General features: G+C 42.0%; 1 protein-coding gene across 2 annotated transcripts in view; it reads right to left on the bottom strand.

Annotated features, from left to right (window-relative positions):
• LOC126283990 (zinc finger protein 271-like) overlaps positions 1–27580 on the bottom strand; it is a 139521-nt gene that overhangs the window by 78445 nt on the left and 33496 nt on the right. For both annotated transcript variants that reach the window (XM_049982526.1, XM_049982527.1), the window contains 5 exons: positions 16157–16406; positions 14383–14651; positions 12791–12997; positions 7800–8109; positions 587–792 (listed from right to left, as the gene is read on the bottom strand). In XM_049982526.1, the coding sequence (XP_049838483.1) occupies positions 587–792; positions 7800–8109; positions 12791–12997; positions 14383–14651; positions 16157–16406 (1242 nt within the window). The remainder of the gene's footprint in view (positions 1–586; positions 793–7799; positions 8110–12790; positions 12998–14382; positions 14652–16156; positions 16407–27580) is intronic.

Below are 27580 nucleotides of genomic sequence, written 5' to 3'. Positions count from 1 at the left end.
CAGATTTTGCCAAAAATAGATGCACATTTTCCAGTCCCTAATAATACAGGATCTATTCCTATGCAGTCTCTTGGTACTAAGTCCACAAACTGCAACCCCTTTGTATTTATTTGTATACTCCTGTAACATTTTGTACAAATTAGTATGTATTTATATTTCTGTCTTGCTTTTACAAGTTGCTTAACAACAATTTAATGAGATTTTATTCTTTAGTCACTTCTGCACAACAAAGCATCCACAAGTGCATTAATGCTTCAATAAGAATGAAGGGCAAGAAAAAACAATATAATGCAGTGCATGTTTAGCACAACTACCAGGATAAGATTCAGTAGAAAACTGTATTCCAAACTACAGGTTTTGCCAAGACCGATTTTTAAGTTATTTGCTACATTTTTCTTTTAAGTTGTTTGGAGCAACATGAATAAAGTATGAGAACAATTGCTCAATTCTTCCAAGTTTATAAGGAAATTTAGTAAGTTAAAATCAAAAATTATACATTCTGGCATGATTTTCAAATTTTAAAAGTACACTATTGAGCAGCCACAGTCCCTATAAAAATGAAGCATATTATAATATGATATCTTACTGAATATGCATCTTTGCCCATGCTGACGAGTTTGTCTTCATGGGAGTACCTCACGTGTCGACGCATAACATTGTATGATTTAAAAGTTTTCGGGCATAAGCTGCAGCTGATATCTCTGCTTTCCTGATGAATTGTTTTATGCTGATGCATTCCATTTAACTGGCTAAATCTTCGACCACAGACTGAACATGGATATGGTTTTATGCCTGCAGAAGAAACATGTAACAGACATAAAATATGCATATTTATTGAATTTAAGAATATGTAAACTACAATTTTTTTATCAAAATATACTTCTGTACAGTAGCCCATTTAGGCAAAAATTCTTGATTAATACAAGTATTCTGTCATTTTGTTACCATTATTTAGATTGATTTGACGTAAGTAGTTGAGAATTTTTGTAAGCAAACCCGTGGAGTCTTTTATTATCTTTTTACAAAATGAAAAAAAGATGTGAAACTGTCACTTAATAGTTGTTACTCACAGCTGCACCACAGCAATAGAGACATTATTTCACTGATCAGAGAAACTACAAGGGGTGTTTAAATAAGTAATGCAACACTTTTTTCAGGCCCAATTTTGATTCAAAAAATTGTAATTATGTTTGTGTCATCCTTAACATTCCCACATCATCTCAAAATTTCCAGTACTCCTAGTAGATACCAATACTATAACCAGTGTTCAAAATGGTGTCTGCAATGGAGGTGCATTCCAAGCAAAAAGCAGTTATTGTATTTCTTTTGGCAGAAAGCAGACCATGACAAATATTTATAGGCATTTACAGGATGTTTATGGCCACTGGGCAGTGGATAAAAGAACAGTAAGTCACTGGGCAAAGTAACTGTCAACAGAACAAGGAGAAGGAAATCTATTTGATTTCCCACATGCAGGCTAGCTGCAAGTAGCTGTGATGCCTGCACTGCTACAACATGTATTCAATGTGTTCCGTCAGTAACAATTGGGCAACTCAATGCTCAACTCTACATCTCTGTGGGTACTGGTGACACACTTGTCCACCAGTTAGCGTATCCAAGGTTTGTGACCAATGAGTTTCTCCACTCCTAACTGAAGAACATAAGGAGTAAAAATGGAATGTCCGTGCCAAACTGCTTGTTCGTTACAAAGCCAATAGTGAAGATTTCTTGTCAAACATTGTCACAGTAAATGAAATAAGGACTCACCACTTTTCACCTGAAACTAAATGACAATCAGTGGAGTCAAAAGACACATCTCTTTCAAAGAGAAAGTTCGAAACAGTGCCCTCAGCTGTTAAGTTCTACTTCTGGAACTCTGAAGGAATTATTCTGTCCAATGTCCTTCCTTCAGGGTCAAACAACCAGCCCAAAAGTCTATTTAGGAACTCTTAGGAATGTGAAGAAACAATTACAGCACGTTCATGATCTTTCCATAATCCAAGGCCACATACGAATCTATGCACCTGAGAAGAGATTACAAAAATTCAGTGGTCTGTTCTTCCTCACATGCCCTACAACCCAGATTTTGCATCTTCTGACTTTCATCTTTTTTGCCCCACGGAAGGAAGGACTCCACATGAAGCACTACATCAATGCTGAGGAAGTTATGGATATAGCAAGAACTTTGCTGATATGCAGACCAATAGAGTGATACCACAAGGGTGTACAGGCTCTCATTAGGTTGGTGTAAAACCTTAGAACGGATATTACAGTGGAAAACAGGGTTTTTAGCCAAAGAATTAGGAACAATATGGTGTATTTAAATCATGAATTAAACCATCCTCCTTTGTGTAAAAAGTTGTTGCATTACTTATTGAATTATCCTCATAAGACAGAAAGTGGCAAAGACAGCACAAATAAGAAGCTGTTGTACATTAATATCAATATATTTTGTATTGGACTTTAATCATGTAAAGACTGTCTGTTTAAACTAAAAGCACATATTTTCCAATAAAAGTCAATAAACATATTCTGTCCAACCAAAACAGTTCATGTACATCTACATCCACATCTACATCTACATTTATACTCCGCAAGCCACCCAACAGTGTGTGGCGGAGGGCACTTTACGTGCCACTGTCATTACCGCCCTTTCCTGTTCCAGTTGCGTATGGTTCGCGGGAAGAATGACTACCGGAAAGCCTCCGTGTGTGCTCGAATCTCTCTAATTTTACATTCGTGATCTCCTCGGGAGGTTTAAGTAGGGGAAGCAATATATTTGATACCTCATCCAGAAATGCACCCTCTCAAAACCTGGACAGCAAGCTACACCGCGATGCAGAGCGCCTTTCTTGCAGAGTCTGCCACTTGAGTTTGCTAAACATCTCCGTAACACTATCATGCTTACCAAATAATCCTGTGACGAAACGCGCCGCTCTTCTTTGGATCTTCTCTGTCTCCTCCGTCAACCTGACCTGGTACGGATTCCACACTGATGAGCAATACTCAAGTATAGGTCGAACAAATGTTTTGTAAGCCACCTCCTTTGTTGATGGACTACATTTTCTAAGGACTCTCCCAATTAATCTCAACCTGGTACCCGCCATACCAACAATTAATTTTATATGATCATTCCACTTCAAATAGTTCCGCACGCATACTCCCAGATATTTTACAGAAGTAACTGCTACCAGTGTTTGTTCCGCTATCATATAATCATACAATAAAGGAGCCTTCTTTCTATGTATTTATGATACATTACATTTGTCTATGTTAAAGAGTGCCTATCTGCTGCAGATCTTCCTGCATTTTGCTGCAATTTTCTAATGCTGCAACTTCTCTGTATACTATAGCATCATCCGCGAAAAGCCGCATGGAACTTCCGGCACTATCTACTAGGGTCATTTATATATATTGTGAAAAGCAATGGTCCCATAACACTGCCCTGTGGCATGCCAGAGGTTACTTTAACGTCTGTAGACGTCTCTCAATTGAGAACAATATGCTGTGTTCTGTTTACTAAAAACTCTTCAATCCAGCCACACAGCTGGTCTGATATTCCGTAGGCTCTTACTTTGTTTATTAGGCGACAGTGCGGAACTGCATCGAACGCCATCCGGAAGTCAAGGAAAATGGCATCTACCTGGGAGCCTGTATCTAATATTTTCTGCATCTCATGAACAAATAAAGCGAGTTGGGTCTCACATGATCGCTGTTTCCGGAATCCTTGTTGATTCCTACAGAGTAGATAATGGTTTCCAGAAATTAAATGATACGTGAGCAATAAACATGTTCTAAAATTCTACAACAGATCGACGTCAGAGATATAGGTCTATAGTTCGACGACCCTTCTTGAACACTGGGACTACCTGTGCACTTTTCCAATCATTTGGAACCTTCTGTTCCTCTAGAGACTTGCGGTACACAGCTGTTAGAAGGGGGGGGGGGGGGGGGGGGCAAGCTCTTTCGCGTACTCTGTGTAGAATCGAATGGGTATCCCATCAGGTCCAGTGGACTTTCCTCTGTTGAGTGATTCCAGTCGCTTTTCTATTCCTTGGACACTTATTTCGATGTCAGCCATTTTTTCGTTTGTGCGAGGATTTAGAGAAGGAACTGCAGTGCGGTCTTCCTCTGTAAAACAGCTTCGGAAAAAGGTGTTTAGTATTTCAGCTTTACGGGTGTCCTCCTCTGTTTCAATGCCATCATCATCCCGCAGTGTCTGGATATGCTGTTTAGAGCCACTTACTGATTTAACGTAAGACCAGAACTTCCTAGGATTTTCTGTCAAGTCGGTACATAGTATTTTACTTTCGAATTCACTGAACACTTCACGCATAGCCCTCCTTACGCTAACTTTGACATCGTTTAGGTTCTGTTTGTCTGAGAGGTTTTGGATGCTTTTAAACCTGCAGTGAAGCTCTCTTTGCTTTCGCAATAGTTTCCTAACTTTGTTGTTGAACCATGGTGGGTTTTTCCCATCCCTCACAGTTTTACTCGGCAAGTATCTGTCTAAAACGCATTTTACGATTGCCTTGAACTTTTTCCATAAACACTCAACATTGTCAGTGTCGGAACAGAAATTTTTGTTTTGAACTGTTAGGTAGCCTGAAATCTGTCTTCTATTACTCTTGCTAAACAGATAAATCTTCCTCTCTTTTTTTTATATTCCTATTTACTTCCATATTCAGGGATGCTGCAATGGCCTTATGATCACTGATTCCCTGTTCTGCGCTTATAGAGTCGATAAGTTCGGTTCTGTTTGTTATCAGTAGGTCCAAGATGTTATCTCCACGAGTCAGTTCTCTATTGAATTGCTCGAGGTAATTTTCGGATAGTGCATTCAGTATAATGTCACTCGATGCTCTGTCCCTGCCACCCATCCTAAACATCTGAGTGTCCCAGTCTATATCTGGTAAACTGAGATCTATAGACTATAACATGCCGAGAAAATTTATGTGAAATTTATTCCAGATTTTCTCTCAGTTGTTCTGCCACAAATGCTGCTGAGTCGGGAGGTCAGTAAAAGGAGCCAATTATTAACCTAGATCCGTTGTTGAGTGTAACCTCCACCCATAATAATTCACAGGAACTATCCACTTCTATTTCACTACAGGATAAACTACTATTAACAGCGACAAACGCGCCACCACCGGTTGCATGCAATCTATCCTTTCTAAACATCGTCTGTGCCTTTGTAAAAATTTTGGCAGAATTTATCTCTGGCTTAAGCCAGCTTTCCGTACCTGTAACGATTTCAGCTTCGATGTTTTCTATCAGCGCCCTGCACCCTTTGCGGCTGTTGCCCTTTCTGTACTTGCCCGAGGCCATGAAACCTAAAAAACCGCTTAGTCCACGCCACACAACCCCTGCTACCTGTGTAGCCACCTGCTGTGTGTAGTGGACTCCTGACCTATCCAGCGGAACCCAAAACCCCACCACCCTGTGGCGCAAGCCAAGGAATCTGCAGCCCACACAGTTGCAGAACTGCATCAGCCTGTGATTCAGACCCCTCCACTCGGCTCTGTACCAAAGGTCTGCAGTCAGTCCTGTTGATGATGCTGCAGATGGTGAGCTCTGCTTTCATCCTGCTAACGAGACTGGCAGTCTTCACCAAATCAGATAGCCGCCGGAAGCCAGAGAGGATTTCCTCCGATCCATAGCAGCACACACCATTGGTGCCGACATGAGTGACCACCTGCAGATGCGTGCACCCTGTATCCTTCATGGCATCCGGAAGGAACCTTTCTTCATCAGGAGTGACTCCCCCTGGTATGCACATGGAGTGCACATTGGTTTACTTCCCCTCTCTTGCTGCCATATCCCTAAGGGGACCCATTACGTGCCTGACATTGGAGGTCCCAACTACCAGTAAGTACTGATGGAAGTACTAAAATTGGAGAAACTGAAACTTGGACAGAGGCATACCATGAATCTTTCTACACTCTATAACTATCACAGAAGGGGAAAAATTAAACTTTTACACTATGTTGTTCTACAACATGGTATATAGTGGCTTTTAAAGAACATCGCTAGATGTCAAAATAAATAAAGATTTAATCGACGTTTTTCCACCAGTTAAATGAAAATCAGAGTCACCTTCAAACTACCAAATTCTGTACTAATAACAATTTTCGTTTCAATTTTAAATCATCATCAGCTTGACAATCTTTTCAACAGATTTACATGTACTTTTGTTTCACAGATTCATAGCCAGGAGATCCTCAAGCTTGTAGAACATGTTACAAAACAAGAATACACAATGCATAAATATGTATTTTTTATTCTTGTTTTGTGATATGTTCTACATATTCATTGATATAAACATATCACTGAAAATAGTCAATGTTTGAAAATCTAATACCGATACATAAAGAAAAACACTTACCAAGCAGTGGTAGGAGAACGTAAAAGGTGTGGAAACACGCGATCTTTTGGAGCCAGTGGTTCCATCTTCTGGCAGAAAGTTGAAGTAAAATGAAAAGAGATTAAGGAAAACTCTTCCCATTTCCTAAACCTCACCAGTCCTTTTCCTTCATCCTTCTTTCTTCCCATTCCACCCTTCTGCCTGAAGGAGCCACTGGCCATGAATGCTCTCACGTTTCCACTTCTTTTATGTGTTTTCACCTATTGCCATGTGGTGTGTAGATTTTTTCCTCTATCCTTATTAGGACACATATATACAAAGAAAAAGAGATATACTACTGTACCTTCCAGAGACCCCACGTGAAATGGTTCCTATGGGTGCGGAGTAAGACGTATTTCCATTTTAAAGATAATAATAAACTTGTCACAAAACATATATGTGTGCATATGATACTTTTTATGCCACTGTAGTGATGCATCATTAAAAAGAAAATTAGTTTATTACATTTATTTACATTGATCACATTACTGCACTGAAGATGAATGGAAGTAAGATTTTACTTACTACATTAATTGATGCTATTAGTAATCTACACATATCAGTCAGTTTCAATAAGAAATTCACAACGGGATTTTAACTGCAGCTGGCAAGTTATTGAAAATGTTTGCATGTGAATGCTGGATAGCTTTCTGGTTCAAATGGCTCTGAGCTCTATAGGACTTAACATCTGAGGTCATCAGTCCCCTAGAACTTAGAACTACTTAAACCTAACTAACCTAAGGACATCACACACATCCATGCCCAAGGCAGGATTCAAATCTGCAATCGTAGCAGTCGTGCAGTTCCAGATTGAAGCGCCTAGAACTGCTCAGCCACCACGGCCAGCTAGCTTTCCCGACAAAGGTAAATTATTTTACATCTTTGTGAAGACTGTACCTAGTACTGATTCCATGAACTGTGCTGTCGATTTGAAGGAGATTTTATACTATTTATGGCATATTTCGTTAAGGAGTAAATCTATTAGGAAGCAGAAGTAATACTCCTAGTTTCTTGACAAGCCCTCTGAGTTCATACCACAAATAATTTGTATTACATGTTTTTGGACTCAGAAAACTTAAGCTTGGCTTGATGAGTTATCCCCAAAAAATTACCCCATATGACATTAAAGAATGAAAATATGTGGTAAGCTGTAGCTTGCTTATGTACCTGTCAATTTCTTAATGTGAAGAGTGGTTATCTTTACTACTTCTCATACTTGTATGCCACTCAGACCTTTCCAGCTAAATATTAAATTGTTAGTTTAAATATTCAGCATACATTTAAGAAAATGTTACAAATAAATGTTCTAATGAGTATGTTTGTCAGTAGAAGTTCCCTTTTAAAAATGTATTAATCTTACACACTGAGTTTCTAAATAGAGTACAGTTATTTATACCTGTATGTATCCGTGAATGTCTAATTAGATTAGACACATGGTTGAACTTTCTGCCACAGATTTCACAGATGGATTTGCTTATGCCAAGATGAATGTTTAGATGACTCCGTAGATCAGATCGTTTGTAGAAGCTCTTCTTGCAGATCTGACATTTATGAGGCCTGTCTCCAAAGTGAGCATGCTGCTGGTGATTTGCGAGCTGGGAGAGACGGCTAAAGGCAGTCGGACATTGAGGGCAAACATACCGCCGCAACACGACATGACTGCCAGTTTCACCTTGTTGGTCTCCTCCTGAAGTCACTGGGCCCAGCTGTACAGAAATTATGACTGCTTAAATTCTCAACAATCAGCAATACACAAAAGGTTTTTTTCTTTAGTTTTACTTGCCGCACAATTATACAAATATTCCTAGTGTTATTATCTGAAAAACCAAACAAGTGGTATCTTGATCAGAAGCATAAGAGAACCAATCATTGTTTTTTTCTATTAACAATAACCCAAATCCTCAACAACAAGTATTTCTCATCGAGGTTGGAGCCACCATTACAGGACAGGTTGGAAAAAAAAGTGTTCAAAGGAACATGTGAGGAATTACCAAGATGGAGAATCACACAACAAAATTTACAAAGTACAAGCAATGAGAAAATGAACCACACAGTATCCTAAAGCTTCAAGCATACTGCAAAATCCCTATGTTCTTGTTTGCAGAACAATTCAGATAACAATATTTCTGCAAAATAGTACCTTCAAAAGAAACTGGTGATCATGAAGACAATCAATCTCAAAATATAAATTTACAAGAAAACTGAAGTAAAATACAACACGGTGAAGCCTCACGTGATAATGAGTTACCTGACATACAGATCAGGACAATCATAAAAATTACATCAATTGCAGTAACTGAAGGCTCTGATGGCCAGTGACAATAAAGAGCATCAGCATCCTGCCTATGATGACAAACACCGAAGCAGACTCAAGTAGATTATATACCCTTTCCCCCCTCTCCCGCCACATTCACACACAATACACGGCTACATTTCCATGCTGACTGTTGGTGCAGCATTTCATGTCCCACATTATTTCCACTGATATAATTAATCCTAAACCTTGAACCGATCACTTTTTCTGCCACATTCTTGGATATTTTCCCATGTTTTTTTCCGTACCTTCCTGTGCCACACAGATGTATTGAACCTCAAATTACAAACCCTCCACTCCCTCACATTCTCTTCTCTTATTCCAGCACGTAAATACTAATCTCACCTAATCCATTTGCATCTGATGTCCCCCCTCTTTGCCCATATCCACCCACTTACCTGCATACCAGATCAGCATACTTTTCATTTATTTTTCTCTTTTACCTCATTGTGTTTTAATGTAGATTTATGTTTGTTTTTGCCTTTCACTATTGGCCCTACTTCCTCAAGTTTCATCTTTTTTCCCCAACTCTTCTATCCATCCTTTATATTATTTTCCCCGCATATTTTTACATATTTTGCATATTTGTATGAGGATATTTGCACACATTTTTATGTAATGCATGTATTTTTACATGCTTTTATCCTCCTCGAAGGACCCTTGCTCCTTCCATCAGCACAAATATAGAAAAATTTCCTTATCCCTAGACAGAAACTAGTTCCACATTGTTACTTAGTTCATGGAATCCCCTCACCCCCCCCCCCCCCCCACTCAGATGGCTTATCATCACATTACTCATCTCTGGCTACAACCCCTCGTTCCACAATGACTTGTCTCTCTTCAAATGCTGCCAGTCCACAGCCCTCACCACAGTAGTCCTGTAAAACCATTCCTGCATCCCCTCTCCCAAACTAGAACAGCATGCACATTGCCACCTTACAAAACCATCCAATCTCTTCACCTCCCTCTTCTGTCTTTGACTACCACTATCTACCATCTCTACAAACAGCCTCCAAATCTCCCCCACATCCCCTTGTAGCAGACAAACCCTGCCTCATGGACTTACTGCATTTACCACACCCTCAGAAACTCGATCACACTAGAACCTGAACAGACCCGAAATCCAGTCAAGAATCTTTCCTCCAAAAGCCTTAGTCCTGCAAATGTATCTGTATTTCCAATGGCCTTACTTTTTGCCCCACTCCCAAATTCTATCATGAACTTGTTAGAGGCTTCCTCTCCTCCCAGTCCATACAGTAGAAACAGTTTTCGTCATCAACTCTGGTACTCAAACTGAACCCAAAGCCAATGCTGAACCCTGCCTGACTCACTCCTCCATATTACCATGATCCACCTCACTGCCACCAAATCCCCCGTTAACATTCCAGAATTTCTTAAACTAATACCTTACCTCACCATCATTCCCTGTCCATCAACATGGAAGCTGACCTTACACCTGCAGAAAGAATTGCAATCCACCAGCTGAAAACTTATCCTGATCTTATAATCCTACCAGCCAACAAAATCTCCACCACAATGGTTCTGAGCAACAGAGATTACCTGGCGGAAGGACTACGACAGCTTTTAGATTTGTTCCAAATCCTTAGGCCTCTGCTCTCCTACCTTCTACATGCTTACTACAGCCCATAAACCCCATCACCCAGGACACCCCATTGTGGTCAATAATGCACCCTCACTGAAACAGTCTCTTCTTTCATGGACCAACACCTCCAGCCAATAATCCCTCTATACCAAAGGCATCAACCATTTTCTCCAACCACTCTCCACAGTTCTTGTTCCTTTACCACACAGCACACTGCCACATCCCTCTACACCAACATCCTTAATGCTCATGGCCTTGCCTCTACTGAACACAACCTTTCCCCAAGCCTGACTGAATCCAAACCTCAACCTATTTCCTTATCACCATGACCAACTACATCCCCACCCACAATTTCTTCACCTTTGAGGGCATTACCTACAAAACAAAATCTGTGGTACAGCATTGAGCAGTCACCTGGCACAATCCAGCACTATCCTATTCAGTACCTCCATCCATATGAAACCTACCAACCACCAGCAATACCTCCACTGCAAAAGTTCCCACCCACTTGATACCAAGAACTCCATTCCATACAACCTAGCCACCCATGGCCATCACATCTCTAGTGACAAGCAGTCCCCCTACAAATATACCACATGTCTCACCGAGGACTTCACAACTGAAATTACCCTCCAAACTGTGTACAGAAACAGATCTCCTGTACCCTGTCTCTCCAGCAGTCACCTACCACCTCCCACATTCTCACCATCTGGTCACAAAGGAGAACTCCCCTTGTGATTCAGTGTACCACCCAGGACTGAAGCAACTGAATCATCTCCTGCCATGCTCTGAAATGCAGAATATCCTACCAACTATCTTTCACATCCCACCCCACCCCCAACCCCCATACTGATATTCTACCACCCACTGAACCTACACATTCCAACTATGCCCCTGCTTCCAACCCTTTGCCTCACGGCTCATATCCCGAATACAAGACCTGTTCCATACATGCTCCCATCACAACCCACACCAGTCCAGTCATAGATATCACATATCCTATCAAAGGTAGAGCTAACTGTGAAAGCAGTCATTTGATCTACAAACTAATCTCCGAGCACTATGTTGCTTTCCACGAGGGCGTGACAATCAAAAAGCTGTCGGTTTGTACGAATGGCCACTGACAAACTGTGGCCAAGAACCAGCTGGAGCACCCAAGTGCAGGAACATGCTGCTCAGAACATTATGCTTCAATTCAATGACTGCTTCACGGTATGTGGCTTCTGGAGCCTTCCTACCAACACCAGTTAATCTGAATTATGCAGATGGGAACTCTTCCTGCAATAAATACTTCATCTCGTTACCCCCTGGCATCAGCCTTTGCTAGTCCCTGTCCTTCACCCATCTGTCCCCTACCTTGCTCCCACTCCAACACTACACACAGCCTTCTATTCCACCAATGCAACTACTCGTCTTTTTCCTTTCCTGTATCTCGTATCTCTCTCCTGTTTCACTCTCCTTCATGACCCCCCCCCCCCCTAAACCCTTTCCCCCCCGCCTGCACCTAGGAACCCTACCCTGACTCCACCATATACCTGAATGTTCCCACCAGCAGTACTATACCCTCTCCTACCCCCAGCCTGCTATCCACCACCCTCCACAACTTGCCCTCTTCTTTACCCCTACTACCCATGGATTGTTTCTGTTATCAAGCACAGCTGCTCACAGTGTGGCCTCAGTGGTCAGAGGTAGTGTTCACTTGTGTATGAATTGTGCTTGTATGAACTTTTTTTTTCTACTTTAGAAGAAAGCCTTTTGGCCAAAAGCTTAAATGTATAGTAAGATTTTTGTTGAGCCTGTCGGTGACACATCTCCTCTATACGATGAGTAGTAGTCTATCCTTTTCATAATATTGTTGTCATTCCACCCTGAATTTTTCTGCATTTGATTTTATATATTGTGAAGAATTTGTCAGCAGTCACTACAAGAAGAGGGAACAGAACCAAAAGATTATTTCGGTGGTGGTGGTGGTGGTGGTTAGTGTTTAACGTCTCGTCGACAACGGGGTCATTAGAGACAGAGCACAAGCTCGGGTTAGGGAAGGATTGGGAACGAAATCGGCCGTGCCCTTTCAAAGGAACCATCCCGGCATTTGCCTGAAATGATTTAGGGAAATCACGGAAAACCTAAATCAGGATGGTCGGAGACGGGATTGAACCGTCGTCCTCCCGAATATTTCTGTGCAGGAATTTACAGTTTTCCTCAACAGCAAGTGATGTATAACCTAAAATCTTTTCTCAGAACAGGTTTTCTATGGTTCTGTTATTACTATGTCAGTGTCACAAAACAGGTCTATTCCAGCTGACAGGTATAATCAGTTTACAAACAAACATAATTCCACACAATGACACAGTGCTTTAATATAGATTCTGTATGAGAGTATATCTTAAATGAGAATTTGATTCCATTTAAGTGACAAGACAGCCTCCTTCCACTTACATGTTAAAAGTACTGTAATTAAGCCACTTACCCTCCCAGAAGACTTTGTACAAGACAGCTTTTGTTCCTCAGTGTGTTCATTAAGGTGACTGTAATATGCTTCCTTCTCTGGGAAAGAGGCACCACAAAACTGGCACAGATAGGACAAGTCAACTTCTTTAACATTGGCACTTGCCTCCTCTTTTTCCTTCTTCTTGTAGATTCGCTTTGGGGCTGGAGTCAACATCGCATCAACAATCTGTAAATTAGAACTGACTCATAACGTGATGTTATGTAATTATGCATTCATGATCTATCATATGTAAACAGGAAAAAAATTGATGGTGTCTGGGTAAATACATACATGAAAAACTGTTTCTAAATCCCATATAAATATTATGGCACTTCAATGAATTTATCAATGTCAGTGAAGTAGACTACCAGGAAAAAGTAAATTACTTTGGGCTATATCATAAGATTAAGTGTCTTACAAAGTTCAGAAATGTTTCAAGAATGGACACGGAAAATGATATAATACCAGTACGAAGAAAAAAAATTCTGCAGATTGGGATGCAATACCCACAAAGGCAATTCCTCTCAAAATGCCAAGTGTCCATGTTCTAACATGAGTCTTGGAACATATTACATTCTCTGATTTACCTCAAGCACACTGATCATTAGGGAGAAAATTAGAGACATTCAAGTTTACAAGCAAGGGTGAAAGGGGTTACCAACAATCACACTTCCCACACAGCTCACACAAACACACAACGGGTGTGGAAAGGCAAAGCATACACATTACAGTGACAACTCTACAAGCACGGGCATAGATATAGCCACAGCAAGTACAGTTGCTAGAGCAGACCAGCGACAAGTGGTCAGAAATAGAATATTGAATTGATAAATTTAACAAGAAATTTGTTCATCTTGGTTTTTTGCTTTTTTCTACAGATGTCTCAACAGATATTTCTGTAATCCTGTTTTCACAGTCATGCAAAAAAAGCCACCACACTTTTTATGAAAACTGGCAAATAAAAAAGAATTTCTTTCAATTTTAAAAAGAACTTAATGTAAATGTCTTACTAGAAAACCTCAACATGATTAGTTACTTGAAGCAAGTCATCAATTAATATTGTAAAAGCATGCGCACGACATTTTCAGCACCCGAGTTTTTCAACACACCCAATTTCATTTTTTTATTTTATCCCTGCATAGTAATGTTTTTAATTATGGTGTAGCTGTATACGTTTGCCAATATTAGAATGAAATTTAAAATTCACGTTTTTGTTACCCATCTTTTAAAAATATGTTTTGGCCTTTACTTCTTTATTACAAAGTTTGTAGAAGTAGTTTCCCTTAGAGTATCTAATAATTTTCTTTAGAGGATGTGCCTATTCATCCATATCTCTCTCTCTCTCTCTCTCTCTCTCTCTCTCTCTCTCTCTCTCTCTCTCTCACGCACACACACACACACACACACCATAAAATCACAACCTCCTTATACAATATTTTAGCATACATAGCTTTCACAAACATGTTCTTTAGGCTATAAACATTCCTAACAGCTTTTTATTGGCAAACAGTTCCAACCAATCACAAACTGGAGAAACAAATAACTTGGTTTTTTTTTTTTTTTTTTTTTACCTGCAACTTATCTTCAATGCAAAGGTTGTTCCCAACAAAACTATGTTGGAGTTTTGTAGATGGAAATCTTTTCTTACTGGGCTTAGATATTAATTCTGGCATTTGCTCGACACAAACATTTGCAGCGTTGGAGCTTACGTCCACTTGGCCCACACTGTCTAGTGCAGTATCGGCATCATTTATAATATGCCCAACGTTTAGGAAAACTGTGCTCCCATCCTCAGCAACATGAAGGACTGAATGTGGTGCTTTCGTCTTCTCACCATTAGCTGAAGCATAAAACAAATGTAACAAAACAATTTTCTAATTAAATTCTAAGCTGTTACATAAGGCAGAAATGGAACACCTCATTCATATGCCCACAGAGGTGATAATATCAGAGGATCTAAACAACTGTGTCAACAATGATAGTCTGTGTATGTGTTAAAAGCTAATTGGTGACGTGTACTCGTCATGGTAACAATATCACCTGTTGCTCTTCACACATGCCCTATGTGAAAGGAGTGGTGGTGGTGGTGGTGGTGGTGGTGGTAGTGGTGGTGGTGGTAGTAGTGGTAGTAGGAGGAGGAGGAGGGAGAAAGGAAGAAGAGACTGGGTGTATATTTTACTGCAGTTTTGCCTTCATTGTTCATTGTTCATACAATTTAAACCAAGATAATTTCAACTTTGTCCTATTTGCTATTTAATATAGGCAGAACAAGACTGTTTGACTAAACATTACACCTCTTTTTCCCCTATATCTAGTATTATGTTTGTTGTACAACAGTCACAATCATAACAACATACATAATGTTACTTTCTTTTTTCCTCCTTTTTTTGACAATCCATTGTGTAAGGAAAACACAATGCTAATACTTCCTAGTTATCTGACATGCCTTCATTATTGTAAAAGCATCCCCGAATATTCTAGGAACAGGTTCATCATTCTATGATGATCTATGACATGCCACATCATGATGTTATTATACAATGTTCCAACACTCCTGAACGCTACACTACACACTTTAAGTGTGATTTTCATCAAGGATTCCATACGCAAAAAGGCAATCAAGGTGCAAGACCTGTCCTATACACCAACAATGTACTACCCAGTTCCAGCCACATCATAAGTGTATCCCACCCCTTCACAGGAATGAAAACTCTGTAGACGGCCTCTATCCAGCACTAAATGTCATACGGTTGATGATGATGACAATAGTCTAACATCATCCCATCCTGGATTTATTGTGAATTTAAAATTTCATCCTCTCTCCTGTCAGTTCTATCTGATGTAGAGATGAGTTGTTCAACAGGACTAAGTAAACTATCATATACCTGTACACGGTCAATATCTAAGCAAATGTAAATAAGAAAGTTTAATATCAAACAATGGAAAATCCAGGATGGAATGTAATGATATTATGAAAAGGAAAGTTGGTACTCACCATATATCAGATATGCAGAGTTGCAGATAGGCACAACAAAAAGACTTCCAAATAAAGCTTTTGGTTCATAAGGCCTTAGGCCTTACGGGCCGAAAGCTTTATTTGGAAGGCTTTTTATTGTGCCTATCTGCGACTCTGCATCACCACTATATGGTCAGTAACAACTTTCCTTTTCATAAGAAAGTTTACATAGGGGTACAAACAAAATTTTCCATAAAATAAAGTGGCACATGAAAATGACCTAAAGAATTTGCAATTAACTATCAGCCCTCAGGCACCCAAGACCTGACATGACACGGATTGATGAAGTTACAACATATGTCTGGAACTACGATAAAATTTTACTGAACCTGTTTCTCCTTGAACCTCCACAGGAGGCTCACCACTTGTGAGGTCAACTTCTGCGGTGCTGGGCAAAGTGTATGTAATGTAAAATACTTGGCCATCATCTTCCTGAAAAGCCACTGCATTAGTTGATACTGTCTTTTCCCCTTCCTCTGAGCAGCTGGGTATGACTGATCCCAGGAAATCTGGTATCACCTCAACACAGTTAACTGCTGGGATCTGCCCGACACCCATAACAGATTCGCCATTAACGTCCTGAAAAATTAAAAGCAGTTTTATTGTTTTTCACTATAATGTAACCAAAAGGTATGAGATTACTATGCATGTGTACCTAGCCAGCACAGCAGCAAGCACAGAAATTTAGCCCCAGTCACAGGCAATCATTGTTTACTGATGAAAAATTACTTTAAACCAAAGCTAAGAACATTTCTTTTTCAGCAGTAATGTGTCTCATCTGCAGATGTTGTACACACTTCACAAAAACTCAGACCCCATATTTATTCAGTTTTGTAAGTAATCTCAGCCCAAAATAATTCTTACTAATGTAAATTTCAGTAATCTAAGAATCAGAAACACTATAAAACAAAAATTGAATCCAACCAAAAAAAAGGTAAATATTGCACAGTTACAAACATATCAACAAAAATAATCAGTTTTTGGAAATATAATGTAACTGGATAGATAAAAAATTTACTCTCCGAGTGGCAGCAGGACAACAAAAGCATATTAAGGGTAAGGAAATTTGCAAGCTTTCAGAGCCACTGGCAGCTTCTCTCGGTATCTATATTCTCCTGCCGCCACTTGGTGAGTAAAGTGTATAAATAGGTAAATAACAGTGTCATAACCACTTGCACACAATGTATGAAGGCCATCCAGAAAATAAATTACGATTGTGCCCAGAGAAGGCATGAGTAGTTGGATGAGAAAGTCCATGTGTGGAAAGAGAGGTACATGATGCAGTAATGTGGTACAGTTGCATTGTTGTGACCGCAGTCATTTTGCAATGCTAGGAGAAAATGGTATTCTTTCCTGCCAACTACAAGCTTCATACAAGTATTAAATTTCTACCTTTCTGTACAATACCTTACACGTCAATGTAAATACTTTGATGTTACCTGATAATGATTAGTTGATCAAAACTCTTAGTCAATACAGGTTTATTCTGCCAGCAACTCTCATTGTTCTTAAATATGACTCTTCCAAACAATCCCTTTGTCACATAATTGTTCACATGTGAAGAGCAAATTCAAGCAGACAATCTCTGTCAAAAAAGTTGGGTAGTTCTTCTGGAATATCGTGGTTCGCAGAGGACCAAAATCTTATAGTGAGGGGAGGTTATAAGTGCCAAGTGGTATAGTCAAACACAGCGAAATCTGCAAAGGGCAATCCAGGGCAAGAGAGGTGGAACAAAGAGTGGAAGTGTTATTCTTTTGTACTGCAATGCATCCCTTACAGCCAACATCACAATGAATCAGTTACTTCAGTTTGAATGGGAGTTCTTCATCCTCCCACCTTAAGCCCCACCCTCATGCCAACTAACTTTCATTTGTTCCATCACTAGCAGTGACTTAATGCCAGCAGATTCACATGGCATACACATACAAATGTTGGTGCACTAACACAATAAATGCCTTCACAGATGTGGTACAGTAAGAAGTAGACAGCGAATATCTGCGAATAGTAAAATAAATGATCCCTACTTTTTGATGTTTTTGTTTTCTTTATCAACCACTACAGTGCGTACGGCAAGAAAAGAGCTCTGACAATTGATGCAGCCTTGGCACACATGCTTCGCGCAACTTATTTTTGTAGAGACAATATGGAGAAAGGAGGAGCTGCCATTTATGTTAAGGGGGAACATCGTTTTAAAACATAGAAACCACAAAATTCTGTGTAGAACAGCACATTGAAGTATGCGCTTGTGAGCTTAAATTGGACAGTGGTAAATTCATAATTGTGACTGTGTATAGGTCCTCACTTGGAAATTTTCAAATGTTTCTTAAAAACCTAGATCTCTTGCTGCGTTATCTGTCAGAAAAGGTAAAACACATTATCATTTGTGGAGGTTTTAACGTAGATTTTCTTAAACACTCGAGCAAGAAGAACGACCTTGAACTATTACTTCGCTCTTACAATCTGACATCAGTCATTGATTTTCCTACTCGTATTGTACAAGACAGTAGCACCCTGATAGATAACATTTTCATAGACCAAGATAAATTAAAAGAAGTAAGCACCTATCCTATTAAGAACGGGCTTTCTGATCACGATGCACAGCTACTTTCAATTCATGACTTTGCTCCATACAGTAATGTGAAAAAAACAAACAAAATAATACACCCAATTAACCATATAACAATTCAACAATTTAAGGAAAGTTTGAAAAGGGTAGACTGGGAGGATGTTTATCGGGAACCTGATGCAAATGTTAAATTTAACTTATTCCATGATAAACTTGTGGGTATATTTGAAAACAGTTTTCCTAAGAAATTAGTGAATCATAATTCAAATAAACTTGATAAAAAACCATGGCTGACTAAAGGGATTAAAATTTCTTGTAGCCGGAAATGGGAACTATACCAAGACACTAGAATAAGTCGAGATGAAGAAAAGCTCAACCATTATAAGAAATATTGTAATATATTAAGGAAAGTTATAAAAAAATCCAGAAGTATGTGTATCAAGTCTGAGATTAGCACCTCTGATGACAAAGTTAAAACAATATGGAATATAGTTAAAAGGGAATCAGGGCAACCAAGGTCACAGGACAACAGTATTACTGTTAAGCACAATGAAAAGCTTATAAATGAAAAATCACAGGTTGAAAATATTTTTAATAATCATTTTATAAATGTAGTGGAAAATCTAGGCACCAGCTGCTCACCAGATAGGGCAGAACTCTATATGAAAGAGGCATTCCCGGTGCAAACAAATGAAATTGAAGTCCTACCCACCTCACCATCTGAAATTAAGAAAATAATAAATTCACTTAAGAATAAAAACTCACATGGAACTGATGGTATCTCAAATAGAATACTAAAATCTTGTCCACACCTGATAAGTCGAGTTCTTAGCCACACATGTAATAGCTCATTGAATCAGGGAATATTTCCTGACAGATTGAAATATGCCATAGTTAAACCCTTGTATAAAAAAGGTGACAAGACAGACGTCAACAATTATCGCCCTATTTCACTTCTGACATCCTTCTCAAAAGTGTTTGAAAAAGTAATGTACTCAAGAGTAACTTTACACATTAGTGGGAATAACGTTTTAACAAAATGTCAGTTCGGTTTTCAGAAAGGTGTTTCAACAGATAGTGCTATACACGCTTTCACTGATCAAATTTTAAATGCTCTGGATAGTAGAACATCACCAATTGGGATTTTCTGTGATCTCTCTAAGGCTTTTGATTGTGTGGATCATGAAATCCTCTTAGATAAGCTGAAGTACTATGGAATGAATGGTTCAGTACACAGATGGTTCACTGCATATTTAACTGGTAGAATGCAGAAGGTTGAAACAGTAAACCCACATAGTACACAAAGGGCATCAGATTATTCAGACTGGGGATGTATCAAAAAATGGGGTACCACAGGGTTCTGTCTTGGGGCCTTTATTGTTTTTAACATATGTTAATGACTTGCCTAATTATATTCATGAAGATGCAAACTTGGTTCTCTTTGCAGATGACACAAGTATTGTAATCAAGCCTAAAAAGCAAGAATCAGCTGAGGAAAATGCAAATAATGTTTTTCAAAGAGTTATTAGGTGGTTTTCCGCAAATGGACTTTCATTGAACTTTGAAAAAACACTGTACATACAGTTCAGTACAGGGAAAGGCATAACACCGGAAATAAATATAGAGTGTGGGGGAAAATCTTTAGCTAAAGCAGAGTGTTCAAAATTTCTGGGTGTCTGTATTGATCAGAATTTAAACTGGAAGACACACATTGACAATCTACTGAAACGATTGAGCTCAGCTACCTATGCTATTAGTGTCATTGCGAATTTTGGAGACAAGCACATCAGTAAGTTAGCTTACCATGCATATTTTCATTCGTTGCTTTCTTACGGAATCATCTTTTGGGGCAATTCATCACTAAGAAAGAAGGTATTTATTGCACAAAAACGTGTTATCAGAATAATGTCTGGGGCTCATCCAAGATCATCTTGTAGACAATTATTTAAAGAATTAGGGATATTGCCAGTAGCTTCACAATATATATACAGCCTAATGAAATTTGTTGTTAGTAACCCAGATCACTTCAGAATTAATAGCACAGTCCACAGCTACAATACTAGGAGACAGGGTGACCTTCACTACCATTCATTGAATTTGACATTGGCACAAAAGGGGGTGAATTATACTGCCACAAAGATTTTTGGTAAATTTCTAAACAATATCAAAAGTCTGACAGACAACCAATCGGCATTCAAAAGTAAGTTAAGGGAATTCCTGAATGACAACTCCTTCTACTCCATAGATGAATTTTTAGACATAGGCCAAAGAAATACAGTAAGCATTAACAATTGTACCGTATATAAGACTAACAATGATTATTTGGGATAAATGAATCTTGTATACTTTGACACGTTCCACATCATTACGAAAGAATCGTGTTCCTGATCCATGGAACAAGTAATATAACTAACTAACTGACAACCAATCAGATCATGGGGTTTTGTTTGCATAACTGTGGCAACGCCCGTGTTGCCATTGTGCTGGGCGACCGCTGCTGGCTTGCTGTCCATGCATGTCAAATACTGGCAACTCCACTGCCAGCTGTCAGAGCTCTTCTCTTGACATACATAGTACAGGCCTAATTTTCAGGGTGAAAATTTGTGTCATGTCAAGTCTTGTGTGCCTTTTTTTGTTGTGGTTTTAGGGTGCACAACTACAATGGTCATTAGCGCCCTGACTAATTTAGGAATGTACCGCGAGGCACAAGGTTGAAACAGCAACTAAAAGGGACAACACTATAAAAGACGTATTAACAGACATAGGATTAAAAAACTACAGCATAATCAAATGTCCTTAGACAGGTGTGACAATTTGATAAAACGAAGAACGCGAGCAGCAGCTCCTGGGTCATCCACTAAAATGGCATCCGGAGTACATGGCAGGCCAAGATCAAGACGCAGCGTAGTAAAATCCGGACAGGACGTTAAAATGTGGCGGACCGTCAGCAATTGCCCACATGGACAGAACAGCGCCGGCGCTGCCGTCAGCAGATGGCGATGGCTGAACTGGCAGTGTCCAATTCGTAGCCGGGCCAAAATGACCTCCTCCCGCCGAGGACGTCCAAGCTACGGGAAGAGCTTTCAAGGCCCGATGCTTGTCGTCCCCAAGTGCAGCCCAATCGGCATGCCACAGCGATAAAATGCGCCGACAAATGATCGTGCTACAATCTGATGAAAGGACACAACAAGAAGCCGTCCGAGGCTGGAGGACCGCAGCCTTGGTCGCAGCATCTGCAGCTTCATTCTCAGGGATACCGACATGGCCAGGAACCCACATAAAGCTAACTGGAGACCCGTCATCCACCAGCTGCTGAAGAGAGCGTTGGATCCGGTGCACGAAAGGGTGAACCGGATACGGATCACAGAGGCTCTGGATGGCGCTCAGAAAATCGGAGCAGATGACATAAGCAGAATGTCGGTGGCGGCAGACGTAAAGAACAGCCTGATAGAGGGCAAAGAGCTCAGCTGTGAAGACCGAACAGTGGCCATGTAGCCGGTATTTGAAACTTTGTGCACCGACAATAAAAGAACACCTGACCCCGTCATTGGTCTTAGAGCCATCCGTATAAATGAAGGTCATATTAATGAACTTCGAACGAAGTTCGACAAAACGGGAGTGGTATACTGAACCAGGGGTAACCTCCTTTGGGAGCGAGCGGAGGTCAAGGTGAACGCGAACCTGAGCCTGGAGCCAAGGTGGCGTGTGGCTCTCGCCCACTCTAAAGGTTGCAGGGAGCGAAAAATCAAGGTGTTGAAGGAGACGACGAAAGCGAACTCCAGGGGGTAGCAAGGCAGAGACATACAACCCATATTGATAGTCAAGAGAGTCGTCAAAAAAGGAACGATACGATGGGTGGTCGGACATTGACAGAAGCCGACAGGCGTAATGACAAAGCAGCATATCGCGCCGGTAGATGAGTCTTCAGCATGAAGACTCTCGACAGGACTAGTATAAAACGCTCCAATCGCAAGCCGTAAACCACGATGATGTATGGAGTTGAGGCGGCGTAAGATGGACGGCCGTGCAGAGGAGTATACAAAGCACCCATAATCCAGCTTGGTGCGGACGATCGACCGATATAGGCGAAGTAGGACGGTTCGATCCGCTCCCCACGACGTGCCACTGAGAACACGAAGGACATTTAGAGAACGGGTACAACGGGCAGCCAAATATGACACATGTCGAGACCAACTAAGTTTCCTGTCAAATGTAAGACCTAAAAATTTTGTTGTCTCCATGAATGGGAGAGCAACGGGGCCTAGTCGTAAGGACGGTGGGAGAAACTCTTTGTAGCGCCAGAAGTTAACACAGACCGTTTTCTAGGCAGAAAAACGGAAGCCATTGGCGACACTCCAGGAGTAAAGACGGTCAAGAGAACGCTGAAGAGAGCGCTCCAGGAAACATGTACGCTGTGCGCTGCAATAGATGGTAAAATTGTCCACGAAAAGGGAGCCTGATACATCATCTGGGAGACAATCCATTATTGGATTGATCGCTATGGCGAAGAGAGCGACACTCAAAACAGAGCCCTGTGGCACCCCATTTTCCTGGCGAAAGGTGTCTGACAGGACAGAACCCACATGTACCCTGAAATGTCGATCCATTAAAAAGGAACGAATAAAAAGAGGGGGGCGACCGCAAAAGCCCCATGTATGCATGGTGCGGAGAATGCCCGCCCTCCAACTGGTGTCGTAAGCCTTCTCCAAATCAAAGAACACAGCCGCAGTCGGGCACTTCCACAAGAAGTTATTCATAATGAAGGTCGACAGGGTAACCAGATGGTCAACAGCAGAGCGGCGCCTACGAAATCCACATTGTATATTGGTAAGCAGGCGTCGAGATTCGAGCAGCCAAACCAACCGAGAGTTAACCATTCGCTCCATCACCTTACAGACACAGCTGGTAAGTGAGATGGGTCGATAACTGGAAGGCAAGTGCTTGTCCTTGCCCGGCTTAGGAATCGGTACAACAATAGACTCGCGCCAGCATGCGGGAACATGTCCCTCAATCCAGATGCGATTGTAAGTACGAAGAAGGAAACCTTTACCCACAGGAGAAAGGTTCTTCAGCATCTGAATATGAATAGAATCAGGTCCCGGAGCGGAGGACCGTGACCGGGCAAGTGCATTTTCGAGTTCCCGCATGGTGAATGGGGCATTGTAGTTTTCACAATTCGAGGAGTGGAAATTAGGTGGCCGAGCCTCCTCTGCCTGTTTTCGGGGGAGGAAGGCAGGGGGGTAATGAGTGGAGCTCGAAACCTCTGCGAAGGCATCGGAGACATCCTCAGGGGCCACAAGGACGTCATTCGCGACCGTCAAGCCAGAAACTGGTGAGTGGAACTTAGTGCCAGATAGCCGGCGCAGGCTACCCCATACAACAGAAGAAGGAGTAAAACTGTTGAAGGTGCTTGTGAAAGCAGCCCAGCTGGCTTCCTTGCTTTCTTTAAAAATAAGACGACACTGCGCACGTAATTGTTTGTAAGTGATACAATTCGACACTGTAGGGTGGCGTTTAAAAGTGCGTAAAGCACGTCGACGAGCACGTAAGGCGTCTCTACATGCTGCGGTCCACTAGGGGACCGGTACGCGGCGTGGAGAAGAAGTAGTGTGAGGGATGGAATATTCAGCAGCAGTGAAAATGACTTCCGTGAGGTGTGTGGCCTGATTATCGCAGCTTGTGAAGGTTTGATCCTGAAAGGTCGCCCTGGAAGTGAAGAGCCCCCGGTCTGTTTTGGAGATGTTCCAACTAGTTCCAACTAGTTGAGCACGGAGAGGGGGTATGATGCAGGAGATGGATAACACACGGGAAGTAGTCGCTCGAATGTGTATCAGAAAGCACATACCACTCAAACCGGCATGCAAGTTGGGTAGTACAGACAGAGAGGTCCAAATAGGGATAGGTGTGAGAGGTGTCTGAAAGGAAAGTAGGGGTGCCAGTATTAAGGCAGACTAGACTGAGTTGGTTGAAAACGTCTGCTAACAGGGAGCCCCTCGGACAGGATGCTGGAGAGCCCCAAAGAGGATGGTGAGCATTGAAGTCTCCAGTTAACAAAAATGGTGTAGGGAGCTGAGCAATAATTTGCAGCATGTCTGCCCTGGTAACGGCAGACGACGATGGAGTGTAAACGGTACAGATGGAAAATGTAAAATTGGGGAGAGTAATGCGGACGGCAACTGCCTGCAGGCTGGTGTGCAATATGATGGGATCATAGTAGATATCATCCCGGACCAGCAACATAACCCCTCCATGAGCCGGAATACCTGCCACAGGGGGTAAGTAAAAACGCTCAGAGGTGTAGTGTGCCAAGGCAATTTGATCACATGGGCATAGCTTCGTTTCCTGGAGGACGGTGCGAGCGGAGCAGCAATTTCAAGTCCTCTCGGTTCGAACGAATGCTGCGAATATTCCAGTGAATAAGTGCCATCGTGAGAAGAAGAAGGTGCAAGAAGGGGTCATCGAGAAGGCCGCTGAGGGCCCGGCTTCGAGCGAGCACTGCCGCCGCTAGCAGGAGGCGGACAGTAATCGTCCATTTGTTCTAGAGGTTCATCGGCCATCTTGTGAAGATGGCCAGAAGGGGGAGTTTCCTCCGCTGGTGAACGGCCAGATGTTCGGCTACCAGTGGTGCGGCCAGGCGAAACGGATGACGACCTGGGGCGGCAACCGCTGGGGGGCGCAGGAGGAGAAATGTGCCATGGCGGGAAAGGAGAACTGTGCTTCCTATGAGCCTTCTTGGAAGGCCGTTTTGTGGAAGGATTGGTCAATGGCTGAGGGTTCGTGGTACGTAGAAGGTCTGCACGAGACGGTTCTTTCTTGAAGGCCCGTGCTTCTGACTTCTTGGTCTTCGTCCTGGCAGAAGCTGATAAAAGTGCTTGTGTCGGAGGGGCGACGGGAGGAAGAGGAGACGTCGACCGGGCGATCTTAGCACTGGCCGCACGGACGACCGTAGTGCTGAAGGTCAGATCGCATGTCTGTGTCGCCACCTCCCTGGTAGTCCGAGGAGAGGTGACGACAGTACTGTACTTCCTCGCTGAGAGCAACGTGGGCTTCCTGCTAGCGAATAGCTTGCGAGCAGCGGAGGTGGAGACTTTCTCTTTGACCCGAATTTCTTGGATACAGCGTTCTTCCTTGTAGACGGGACAGTCGCGGGAGGACGCTGCATAGTCACCGCGACAGTTCACACAACGAGGAGACGGAGGTGGACAGTCACCCTCATGGGCAGCCCTGCCACAAGTCACACATGTAGCTGCATTGGAACAAGAATGGTGAGTGTGATTGGAACGCTGACACTGGTAGCAGAGTGTAGGTGTCGGGACATAGGGGCGAACAGAGATAACCTCGTAGCCCGCCTTGATGTGTGACGGCAGCTGAACACTGTCAAAGGTCAAGAAAAGTGTCCGGGTCGGTACAAGGTCATTGTTGACCTTTTTCATAACCCTATGGACAGCCGTCACGCCCTGCTCAGCGAGGAAAGACTGAATCTCCTCATCAGTCAATCCGTCGAGTGATCTAGTACAGACCACTCCACGAGACGAATTCAAAGTGCGGTGAGCCTCCACCCCGACAGGGAACGTGTACAGGAGTGTGGCCCGAAGCAGTTTTTGTGTCTGAAAGGCGCTCTCAGTTTCTAGTAACAAGGTACCATTACGCAACCTGGTACAAGACTTGACAGATCCGGCTATGGCATCTACGCCCTTCTGGATAACGAAAGGGTTGACAGAGGAAAAATCCTTTCCGTCCTCAGATCGAGAAACTATGAGGAACTGTGGGGCAAACGGTAGTACTTTTGTCACTGGTGGCTGGTCAAGTTTCCGTTTGTGGGCAGAAGTCGAGAGAGAAGAAGAAGAGAAATCCATTGCGGAGGAATCCCCCGCCTTAGGTGATTGTTCACACCTCAGGTCACACATGCCGAGAAACGGACGGAGGGACCAATCGGCACGGTCGGAAGGTGTCAGCTCAGGCAATCACCCCTCCCTGGGCCTGGCCTTTAGCAGGGGGTACGTGCGTGCCTTACTTGTCTACCCAGGGCAGGGAATTACACGTTACCCCGTCACCGGCTACGCGTGTGAACGCGTGAGTCGGCCATCAGGCACGCACAGGGAGGAAGGAAGAAGAGGAAAAAGAAAGGAGAGAGGGAAAGAAAGGACATACCGTCTCAAACGCCGAAGTGGAGACCAGAGAGGGAGAAGAAGGCAAGGGGAAGAAGGCAAGGGGAAGAGTAAGTAAGACAGCGAGATGGAGAAGAACAAAGAAAGGAAGAAACTAGAAGAAGTGAAAAACCAAAATGAACGCAAATATAGGTCGTGAAACCGTCCGTCTCCGGACGCAGGCGCTAACTACCCCCTTGAGGGGGAGGGACTCCTTTTAGTCGCCTCTTACGACAGGCAGGAATACCTCGGGCCTATTCTAACCCCCGGACCCGCAGGGGGGCTTGTGTGCCTGAGAGCTGATAGTTAACTACAGATTCTGTAAAAAAAGGTCTTATCTCTCGATTGCATTGACTTCGAAGCTTAAATTTTTTACACTGACAAGGGACCATACATTAGTATTTGACATAAATTTCAACTTGATACCTCTACTGATTTCTAAGAAAAAAGCGTCTTAACAGACAGATCATATAATACTTCCACTTTCACTGACAGAGGTATCAAACCTTAACAAACAGAATTAGCAGAAGGGGGAAAAGTATTAATTGATGTGTATTATAGAAATATCCTCCTAAACCCCTGGATCAATCTTAACCAAACTTCATACACATATTACTTACTACCTGGAAAGAAATACCTTGTTGGTAAGAACCATGACCTGCCTACTGGGGTGGAGTGGTAATGTGGAGAGAGAAAAGGGGGGAGGAAGAGGAGATGGGCTACTAGAATTGGAGTAAATACATATCCGGGCAATCCTGTGGACTCAGCTCGTCAATTAATAAACTAATAGATGTCACTGCAGTTCAACATCAATTGCTGCAGATTGGAAACTGTAAGAATCAATATCTGCATGTATTTCATCAAGTTGTGTGGTGCAATGTTACCTTCAATCAGCTCATAGCTCATTCCTTGCTACTCCATATTTTTACATCTAAACCCTCTCACTGAGTGTGACAGTGGTTACTCATGATCTAGTACTTTCTTGCTCTGGTTAGAAAGTTCTATTTATTGTTAGAGTATAGGGTCTGACCAGCACATAG

This window comes from Schistocerca gregaria, chromosome 8 (genome assembly GCF_023897955.1).
Source record: "Schistocerca gregaria isolate iqSchGreg1 chromosome 8, iqSchGreg1.2, whole genome shotgun sequence".
Taxonomy (NCBI): Eukaryota; Metazoa; Arthropoda; class Insecta; order Orthoptera; family Acrididae; genus Schistocerca; species Schistocerca gregaria.
This window is presented reverse-complemented; position numbering and strand designations above follow the sequence as displayed.